Here is a 10,864-nt window from a genome sequence, read left to right on the forward strand (position 1 = left end):
TAGCACAGACAGGTGAATTATGAATGTGTCCTTTCTTCAGTTGAGGACAGCCATGGTGAAAGGGGAAACAGGGACACTCTCTCTGGATGTGAGAGTCTCAGTGGACAAAGGGGTACGTTCTACTATATTATTTCCTAACAAGCTCCCACAGTAGCCCCTCTGATACTGATTGTAGTCCAGTTTCTATATTCTCTCAATAAAAAGCAATGTTTTCTGTTTTTAGAGGAGTATTTTGTTTCTGAAAAATGAGTACTTCTACACAAGAATCAACGAGACTCCTTTCAGGTGAACAGAAGTCTGAGGTGTTTGCTGAATTACATACTTTCCTTGTCTCTAACTGATTTAATAATTGGTTTATTTTGGTGTGGTTTTTCTTTCCAGTCTTGGTATAGTGCTCACCAGTGGTCCTGGGAAGTTTATTTTCACAGGCAACATTTCAGTAGAAGAAGGTCATTCTTCATTTATTTTTCAACAAATTGCATTTCCTCATTGTACCTGCACTGTTCCATTATTTACTGCCTTTGCTCTCTGGTAGGTTTGCATGATCTTACTGCATCTGATGTGCTGATAGCCAGTGAGTGGTGAGTATTTAAGATATAAACGTAATCCTTAGTTATTTTTTTCCATATACTATCCTCACTATCACAGGGCAGGGTACCTAAACACTGGTTAAAAACATATGCCATTTCTACTTTGACGTATGTCACAATGTCTATAGTATGTAATTTATGAAACCACATGATTTTTATTGTATTTGTCCAGATTTGGTCTTTAGTTTAAACTGAAATTTAAGTTACTAGCACATGTAGCCCTTAATTTAAAAAAACAGCAGTGCTGTTGGAGCTTTTTAACCTCATGTCAACTTTATTAGACACACCTACATCGTGGTCCACTTTGTAGGTGTTAAAGTTAGAGCGAGTAGCCCATCTGTTGCTGCAGTTTGTCTTTAATCCTTCATTGTTGGTCACTGGATGCTACCCACAGGATATTGAGACTGTTCTGGATATTTTTGGTAGATGAACTTAAACCCGTGTTGAGAATGTTCCACCAGTCAGTTAAGAACTGCTCTGTAGTGTCTAATTGTACAGGGTGGGCCATTTATATGGATACACCTTAATAAAATGGGAATGGTTGGTGATATTAACTTCCTGTTTGTGGCACATTAGTATATGGGAGGGGGGAAACTTTTCAAGATGGGTGGTGACCATGGTGGCCATTTTAAAGTCGGACATTTTGGATCCAACTTTTGTTTTTTCAATGGGAATAGGGTCATGTGACACATCAGACTTATTGGGAATTTCACAAGAAAAACAATGGTGTGCTTGGTTTTAACGTTGTGCCCATTGTGTTGGATTGTCAATGCAACCCTCTTCTCCCACTCTTCACACTGATAGCAACACCGCAGGATAAATGCTAGCACAGGCTTCCAGTATCCGTAGTTTCAGGTGCTGCACATTGAAAGAACAAAAGTTGGATCCAAAATGGCTGATTTCAAAATGGCCGCCATGGTCACCACCCATCTTGAAAAGTTTCACCCCTCCCATATACTAATGTGCCACAAACAGGAAGTTAATATCACCAACCATTCCTATTTTATTAAGGGGTATCCATATAAATGGCTCACCCTGTAGAATACGCCTCTTTGGTCAGTGGACATTTTTAAAATGGACAATTAGTGTAGATCAGTGTATGTTCTGGGTATTGAATGCGCATTCTTTGTTGTTGTTATTTTATGTTTTCTAGGACATACTGTGAAACTGATATTGACCCTCATCATCGCAAACTCACTCAATTACAGGCTGTAGTTCGATACCTCACAGGCAAAGAGCCGGACCTGCACTGTGAGTTCGAGCGCAATGTAGATCAAACATTTTTGCCCAGTGTGTATTGTCCAGTATACAGTGTGTCTCAGTTCCATGTTAGATGTATTATATCAGCACTGCCTGTATATTGAATTTCAATGTTTCTAACCCATTTGTTGATGGTCAGTACTTAGTAAGGGAGTGTCTGTGTTCCAGGCGATGAGGTTCTCCTAAGTCAGACATTGTTTGACGCTGTGGTTACTGCCCCTATGGAGGCATACTGGACGGCCATTTCGCTCAACGCATCTGGGTAACTTTTATTGCAGTACTTAATCTTTTGCTTACTTATTACATCCATTTAACACTTACAGCATCTTAGTATTTCTGTCTTTCCCCCCGGCAGCACTGATGATGTTATTGAGACAGCATTCTTGGGCACTCGTTCAGGCCTGATGAGATTTTTCCGCTATGTGAGCGCTGAGAAATGTGTGGCAAAGTGAGTATTAAATGACAACTTGTCTGCACTAAAGACTTTGTCGTTACTTTATGGCAATGGATAATTTCTCCTCCATACCTCCTTGACTATGACTTGTTTGTAATATTGTATATTATTACTAGGGCGGCACGGTGGCGCAACAGGTAGTGTCGCAGTCACACAGCTCCTGGAGGTTGTGGGTTCGATTCCCGCTCCGGGTGACTGTCTGTGAGGAGTTTGGTGTGTTCTCCCTGTGTCCATGTGGGTTTCCTCCAGATGACTGTCTGTGAGGAGTGTGGTGTGTTGTCTGTGTGGGTTTCCTCCGGTTTCCTCCCACAGTCCAAAAACACAGGTTTGTAGGTGGATTGGCGACTCAAAAGTGTCCGTATGTGTGTTGCCCTGTGAAGGACTGGTGCCCCCTCCAGGGTGTATTCCTGCCTGGCGCTCAATGATTGCAGGTAGGCTCTGGACCCACCGTGACCCTGAACTGTATAAGTGCTTACAGATAATGGATGGATATATTATTACCTGAATACATTGCTGTCTACCTTTAGGATCATTGCTGGAACTCATTATAATGAAATGCAAAGCTACTTAAGTCTTTCCTCAAAATGCTAATTTATGCAAAATGCAGTCCTGCGGTTGGGGTTTCAGTCCCTTCCTCAGCTCACTGTGAGGATTTTGGTGTATTCTCTGCTCTGGTTCCATCCCACAGTCCAAAAACACATGTTGGTAGGTGGTTTGGCTGAGCAAGGTGTGAGTGACTGCATGAGTGTGTGAGGCCCTCCGATGGACTGGCGTCCAGTTCGGGATGTGTTCCTGCTTGCGCCCAATGATTTTGTGTAGGATGTGGACACACCGCGAACCTTAATGGGATGAAGACATTGTAGAAACTGAATAAATGAAAGGTTGAATGAACGAATGAATGAATTGAACATAATATTGCTCCTGGCTGCTCACATGTCCTCAGTGTTGTAAGCAGTTACGCAGGGATGACTTTGGTTGATTCCAATGTTGTTATTTCTTTATTATTATGTTATTATGTTTTTATTTGAGTTATTTTTGTTGTTGCAGGAAATTTCTGTCTGCATCAGATAAAGCTAATCTTTTCACTCTGGACCACTTCCCGGTGTGGTACCGCCGTGCAGTAGAGAACCGCGCCGGCCGTTTCACATACTACATTCCTAAAGGAGACCTGCAAGGTACTGAACATCTGATATTCTGATTACATAGAGTTTAGAAGGGAAATTAAAATGACAAAGGTAATATTTATTACATCTCTGTGACAAGGAAGGAAGTTATCTTTCCAGAGTTTCAGCGTGTAGCTGAAACTTTGCTCTATCAGCATTCTTGGGTTGAGGTGCCCTAGGTGTCTTTTCTGTTTTTCCCTTCTGAACGTCTACCCTATATTTCATCTCAGAAAAGCATTTCTTGATACCTTCTTGGTTGTACGGAGCATCACATTTTGTTAAAGACAGCTTTACTATTTCTAGCCTTTATTGTTAAAATTTTATAAATTTCAATGCCATTAATTTGAATGACAAAGTATTTTAACACCCTGCCCTGTCCTTATGGTGTATGTAATTCTAGAAGACATAGCATGAGTGAAATAAGCTGTCTATGAAACTGATAGTGTTCTTAAATGGGTGAATTCAGACAGCCAGTGTTTCTTGCATCATAAACCTGTGCAACCAATTCCGTCAATTTACGGAGCGGGGCTTTTAAGCCACAGGCGATTGGTAGAAGTTTGGGTGGAGACCGGAGCAAGGACTAATTGCATATTCGTCTCCACATACTGAATGAAGGTGAAGATGTAGAGTTAGATCTTCTACATTCTACATCTTGAGGCATTAGGATTATTATTAAAAATAATTAAAGAGAGGGTAATAATGTTCAGAATCTCAAAAATTTGTCTGGAACACATTCTCAAAAAGTGCGGCTGTGTCTGCGTGGGTTTCCTCCGGGTGACTGTCTGTGAGGAGTGTGGTGTGTTTTCCCTGTGTCTGCGTGGGTTTCCTCTGGGTGACTGTCTGTGAGGAGTGTGGTGTGTTTTCCCTGTGTCTGCGTGGGTTTCCTCTGGGTGACTGTCTGTGAGGAGTGTGGTGTGTTTTCCCTGTGTCTGCGTGGGTTTCCTCTGGGTGACTGTCTGTGAGGAGTGTGGTGTGTTCTCCCTGTGTCTGCGTGGGTTTCCTCCAGGTGCTCCGATTTCCTCCCACTGTCCAAAAAACACACGTTGGTAGGTGAATTGGCGACTCAAAAGTGTCCGTAGGTGTGAGTGTGTGTGTTGCCCTGTGAAGGACTGGTGCCCCCTCCAGGGTTTATTCCCGCCTTGCGCCCAATGATTCCAGGTAGGCTCTGGACCCACCGCGATATCATTAAAAGAGTGCTAACTTAGAAGCTTTTAGGATGTTACAAGGCAATGTTGCATTTGCAATATAATATATTAATTAGTCTATTTTAGTTATTAGTCTTATTCTCCAGTAACTACCTCAGATAACTCAGTAAACACAACTTAGAGTTGAAGAGTGAAATCATAAAAAATAAAGATATAGAAATTATAATGCCGTTCACTATGCTTATGCATAATAATCATTCCTAATTCATTTAGATGTAAATCACTCAAGAATAAGGACTCTCATTTCTTAAGTAGCCAAACAGGGCACATGGGTCAATTAGGGTGAACCTTATCCTGAGGACACTAAAGGGGTCTGCTTTCCTCAGATGTTTTCAGAGACTATGAATCGGACTATAGCACCATTCCCAGTCCGCCGGATCATGATCAAGATTATGAAGACGGTATTTGAACAGTCTCTCTCTCTAATGCATGCCCTCTCTCTCTGTTGGTCTCTCTTTTCCTGCTCTTTCTGTCCTTCTTTCATTCTTACTGTCAACCTGTGCTGGCACACAGCACTCGCTCTCCTTCAGTCTCCGGCTTTTTGCATGGCCTCGGTTTTGCACTGTAGCTTTAAAGTGTGGCTTTAAAGGGGAATTTCACTCAAAAAAAAGCTCCTCAAAGTTCCTCCCATTCAAAGCTCCAAATGCACAACAAAACAGTGCTTAGTGTTTCTGCTCTATATGTAGACCAGGTCATTTGAGACAAATACATGCTCTTTGTGGACCTGTTAGGTACGGATTGCAATGTTTGCAATGAGAGGTGATTCAGGGTGGAGTTGGAGACAATGAATAATTGACGATAGAATTCAGCAAACACTGATAAACGTATTAATAGAGAGGACTTTCAATTGATTAATTGTTATTTGATTATTTAATTTATTTAAATGTTTATATTCATTTCTAAAGAATTCATGTGTGACCCCATGATTTACAGTTCATGCTGGGCCTAATAATAGTTTGCAGATGGTTTTACTGATATATATCTACGGTAATTAGATTTAATAGTTCTGTAAACCAACACATAATCCTGACTCGGATATGCCGGGTTTAAACATAAGCCCAGATAGAGCCGCTTTTAATGATTAGGGCCTAAAGCAGTGTTCCCCTGGCTTTGGAAGCATACTGTTCTTCACACTGTAGTGTTTTCTGTGCTCTAAACACACACAGTCCAACCTCTTAGCTCATTAATCATCCCTTACAGGGTTGATGTAGGTGTTAAAAGACACAGAGAAGGACAATGAACTGTGTACAGCAGTGAACCTTCAGGACCAGGCTTGGGAAAAGCTAAAGAATGCTTTGGGAAATTTAGTGTTTAGTTCTGTGAACATCCAGTAGGGGGAGCACTTTGCTTTCATGTCATAAACCAGCTGGTGAGATTTTTATATCCTTACTAATAAATAAATGTATGAATGTAACTGATGAAACTCCTTAAGCAGAGTGAAACACAAACACTACTCTGAAATTATTTCACATAAACACCTACTAGAGCCTTGAAGGAAGAAGGGTCAAAATGAGGACGGCTTAACTTTATTGTGGCTCTTATTTTATATAAAGTGCATCGTTTATGGGCGGCACGGTGGCGCAGCAGGTAGTGTCGCAGTCACACAGCTCCAGGGACCTGGAGGTTGTGGGTTCTATTCCCACTCCGGGTGACTGTCTGTGAGGAGTTGCTGTGTTGGCCGCGTGGGTTTCCTCCGGGTGCTCCAGTTTCCTCCCACAGTCCAAAAACACGTTAGGTAGGTGGATTGACGACTCAAAAGTGTGTTTGTGTGTGTGTTGCCCTGTGAAGAACTGGCGCCCCCTCCAGGGTGTATTCCTGCCTTGCACCCAATGATTCCAGGTAGGCTCTGGACCCACTGCAACCCTGAACTGGATAAGCGCTTACAGATAATGAATGAATGCCTCGTTTATATTGGCTCTACAACATGGATGATGTCTTAGATGTTCATTTGAACATTTGAGTGGTGTTAAAGCTTTGCTTGGACATTGGAAGTTAGATGATATTGTTTGCTAGAAATGGTTCTGTCCTCGGGTTCCTCCTTGTAAAAATAAATTGGTATAAAAACTTTATCTGAATTTATGTATAATCTTATTTGAATTTTTTAGTGGAATTCCCCTTTAAGTATGGCTGGACTGCAAGCATCTTTAACTTGACAACGTGCTGGACTTGCTGATGGTGTCCTTTCTTGCATGGCAAAGGCTTTGAATCCACTGCTGTTTTGATTTTTTTATGTGAGTGATTATCCATGACAGTACGTTCTGACTTGTGTATACTCAGAGATGTTTTCTTCTCTATGGCAGATGGCAGAATCTTAATCGCTGTCACCTCTGTCACTGTGACGGCCGGCCAGAGAACAGCTGTGGCAGGAGGTAGGAGAGCTTTCATATTTTATCTGACCTCTGACTTCTTCTGAACTGTCTTGCTCCTGATTTTTCTACCCTCCATACATGTCCAGCTCAGCTGTGTGCTTACCTATTTCTTTAACAAGTGTGTGCTGCAACCATTGTTAGGACTGAGCAGGATATATTTATTTGTAATAGAAAAAAGATGGATAATGGTCCTGTAATTTAACTGTCATCTAGGACTGTTAAATTATAACTTATATAAAAATAAATAACTAAAATAGATTTTTCCATTTTTAAAAAATGTGCCTTTGACAATTCTTAACAAATCTTAGCTAGGGTTTGAACACATCTTAGGTTCTGCTTTACTGCTGTGTTTGTCTGTTTGTGTGTGTGTGTGTGTGTGTGTGTGTGTGTGTGTGTGTGTGTGTGTGTGTGTGTGTGTGTGTATGTGTATGTGTGTGTGTGTGTGTGTGTGTGTGTGTGTGTGTGTTTGCTCAGGCCTTCACTCATCTTCCACCTACTAGTTTATGGAAATACATTCTTTATTAATTTTCCAACATAGAGTTAATCCACAGCCCACAAATAGTATTTAAAACCACATATCTTCAGCGAAAAAATAAAGAAGCATTTCATTTTGTATCATCCCATATAGTTTTTATATGAACAATCTTAGGGAAAAAATAGATTAAGAAAAGAGTGATATACAGTCGAGATAAACAGAGAGAGAAAGAAACAATAGCTCAAATAAAGTATAAGGAGGAGGTGCGTTAGGCCCACTCCAAGGGGCAACTTGTTTCCCTCCGGACGTCACAGAGGAGCTAGTGCCTCCTTCTTTTTGAGGGAATGGGTGATGTAGCGTGTGATCTAGCCCTGTATTCACATGTGCAGTTGGGGCATGGTGGCATGCAGACAGTGAAACGACACAATAGTTGCTCTTCACATTTAGCGCTTCAGATCGGAACTAACTGTATTAAACCTTCCATTACGAATCATCGGACTTGCTGATAATTATGGAACTATTTACTTTAAATATACGGAAAATGATGTACTGGCATAAATATAACGCTCAATTTCCCAACCATTGTATGATGTATCATTTTTGGGATAGTGGCTTTTAATTAAAGGCTTCTTATTATGGAAGAGAAGAGTCAGTCTCATCACTACACTCTGTTTCCGTAGCTGTGCACAGGAAACATTTGAGCAGTACAAGAGAGTCTGTTTTTGTTGCAGTTAAAATGACATATTTTGAATGTATACATATACTCATATCTGCTTTTTAATATGTCAAAATTACAGTGGCATCTTAATGAACTAGAAATGTAAACTGCATTCTGGCTACTATGTTTAAAGGGGAAATTTCACATTTTATTTTGCATCAAGTAAGTGTTTTGTGCTCAGGTCTATTTTGTTTAATGTGACTGTGACGACTTGAACCCATTCATTTAAAAAGTAAGATCAGCCAAAACTCACTCACTCACTCACTCACTCACTCGTGTTCAACAAAAATCCTCACAAGAATTTCTATTCATTGCTTTTCTTTAGTGACACTGAGTGTCCTTGTACAGGGGGTCCTCGACTTACGATGTTGATCCGTTCCTACGTTGTGTTGTAAACCGATTTTCGGTGTAAGTCGGAACATACGTAAATAACATACTGTAAGCACTTTTCCTATCCTAACACCTATACTCGTAACCGTGTATTCTTCCGCCGCACACACCAAACACGAAGTTCACGTTACGACGTTTGCGACGCAAAACCACTTAGGTCGAAACAAGGCTTTATACAGTAAACGGGAGATGTATCCTAACCATGAAACATCATAACTTGGGACTGATGTAACCCGAGGACCTCCTGTGTTTTCCTTTGTACTGTGCTGTCATTTTCTTGAACCATACAGAGGTGCATTAGTGCAGTCTAGATTCAAATTCTTACAGTTTTTTTTATATGACCTGACTTCATACAGAAGGATGGGCATTAAGATCCAGTGATCATACTCGGATCATCCTTTCAATACACCGTACATTTACATTTGCAGTTATGAAACTTTACAGTATTTATTTAATATTTATCCCATAAGTATCCAATATATATCCAATATTTACCAATGGTCAAGCAGCCCTGCCTCCATTTTGACCATAAATGATCCATACGTTAGATTTTCTATTGCGTGTTTTCCTCTTTTCTCTATGGTGTAGGATATTTAGAACCATCTCATCCCATAAAGCTGTCCACTGTCCGACATTAAGTGCAATGTTCATACTTCAAAGAACATTTATGCAAAATCAAGGCTAAAGCATTTGTAAGTAATCACTACTTTTACTTTTAATGTTTCAGTTCACTCCTTTACCCCAGCAATGAAAATGTTTCATACATTCATTCATCCTTCATTCATTCATTCATTATCTGTAACCGCTTAACCAATTCAGGGTCGCGGTGGGTCCAGAGTCTAGACAAATCTAAATATAAAAGATGACACTTTGCCTAGTACACGTTTCTGTCTTCAGTCATAATTGCTTGTCTATGTGGCAATTTTAAGAAAGACACTCAGACACATCAGTACTGACATAAAACATTCTAGTGCAGCGTACTAAGAATAACAGATTATCATGTTGCACAATATTACCTAAATGATATTTAAGCAAATGTGGACATACTTCTCAAAACTGATATATCGTGCAGTCTGTTTCCAGTTGGGTTCTGCAGTTTTCCTCCAGATGGCATTATTACACAGCAACTGTTTGTTCTCTGATATGTTTATTGATGTAGAGGCTTTCCTGTCATAAATTCACCTCCAGGGCCTTGTCCAAAGTTTCCATTTAAAGTGACAAAAGCAGCAAAATTCAGTGAAAGACCAACAGAAAACAACGAGTGATATGACGGAGACAAGAAAGGTCGTTGCTCAGACTTGGAAATCAATCAGTGGCAATCAATGACACCACCAGTGAGTGTAACGAAATTTGATTGGAAAAAAAATATATTTCTAACCTTGTTCTTTGTTGGGGGGGGGGGGGGGGTGTACTTTAAGCTTTCCCCATAGCATTGGATCTCATAACTAACACTCTTACATTTTTGTCTTTTTCCTGGATTTCCCATGCATTCCCATGACTCCCATGACTCTAATGCAGAGGTTTCCAAATTGTGGGACATGAAAGAATTGCAGGGTGTTTTTATTTTTATACTCTGATATTATCTTATTTTCTTCTAAAGTAATCTAGCAGAGTTGGTTTATTTTATTTATAAAATAGTGTGAAATGTAACCTTGTATAGTGTATGTATATGTACATCTTATATTCAACAGTCGCATATTTATTTTACCTTTTTGTAGCAAGGAAATAATATGCAATACACGTATAGAGGTCCTAGACAAATGGCATGATTCAACGTGGGAAAACATTTAAATACCTTTGCTCTGAGGCATGAGTAGTTTAGTATCATATGACAGTGATGTTGCGAAGTTGTACGTAGTTCTTTTAAGGGATGAACAATCATAGCAGGCCATGTTAGGGGTGGATAAACAGCATCAGTGATGTTTTTAGTGCTCCTTCTGTCACCGTGAGTTTAAAGCGGGAGTGTGCATGCCGTGGCACCATGTGAGGCAGGCATCATGCTACATTTTTGTTAACTTTTCTACCTCCTGCCTTTTCATTTAAAGAGTAGTTTGTAGAAAATGTTCTTGCCACAGATCACTGCATGAATATATTTAATAAGAAAACAAGGTGTGGGATCCAATCTGGAAGAGACTCCACAGCTTCTTCAAACATAAATTAAGCTCAGTGTACAAACAATATTCAAACCCAATGCTCAGTCCAAATGAATCCGTCTTTAACTACTCAACTCTAATTTAATA

The 10,864-nt window shown here is 40.2% G+C and overlaps 1 protein-coding gene across 1 annotated transcript in view; it reads left to right on the forward strand.

Annotated features, from left to right (window-relative positions):
• cacna2d4a (calcium channel, voltage-dependent, alpha 2/delta subunit 4a) overlaps positions 1-10,864 on the forward strand; it is a 95,223-nt gene that overhangs the window by 24,850 nt on the left and 59,509 nt on the right. The window contains exons 17-26 of the mRNA XM_066668886.1: positions 41-112; positions 224-285; positions 382-449; positions 536-581; positions 1,744-1,841; positions 2,019-2,112; positions 2,206-2,298; positions 3,352-3,479; positions 4,999-5,073; positions 6,973-7,041. Coding sequence (XP_066524983.1) covers positions 41-112; positions 224-285; positions 382-449; positions 536-581; positions 1,744-1,841; positions 2,019-2,112; positions 2,206-2,298; positions 3,352-3,479; positions 4,999-5,073; positions 6,973-7,041 — 805 coding nt within the window. The remainder of the gene's footprint in view (positions 1-40; positions 113-223; positions 286-381; positions 450-535; positions 582-1,743; positions 1,842-2,018; positions 2,113-2,205; positions 2,299-3,351; positions 3,480-4,998; positions 5,074-6,972; positions 7,042-10,864) is intronic.

The sequence above is a fragment of the Hoplias malabaricus genome, chromosome 4, assembly GCF_029633855.1.
Source record: "Hoplias malabaricus isolate fHopMal1 chromosome 4, fHopMal1.hap1, whole genome shotgun sequence".
Classification (NCBI taxonomy): Eukaryota; Metazoa; Chordata; class Actinopteri; order Characiformes; family Erythrinidae; genus Hoplias; species Hoplias malabaricus.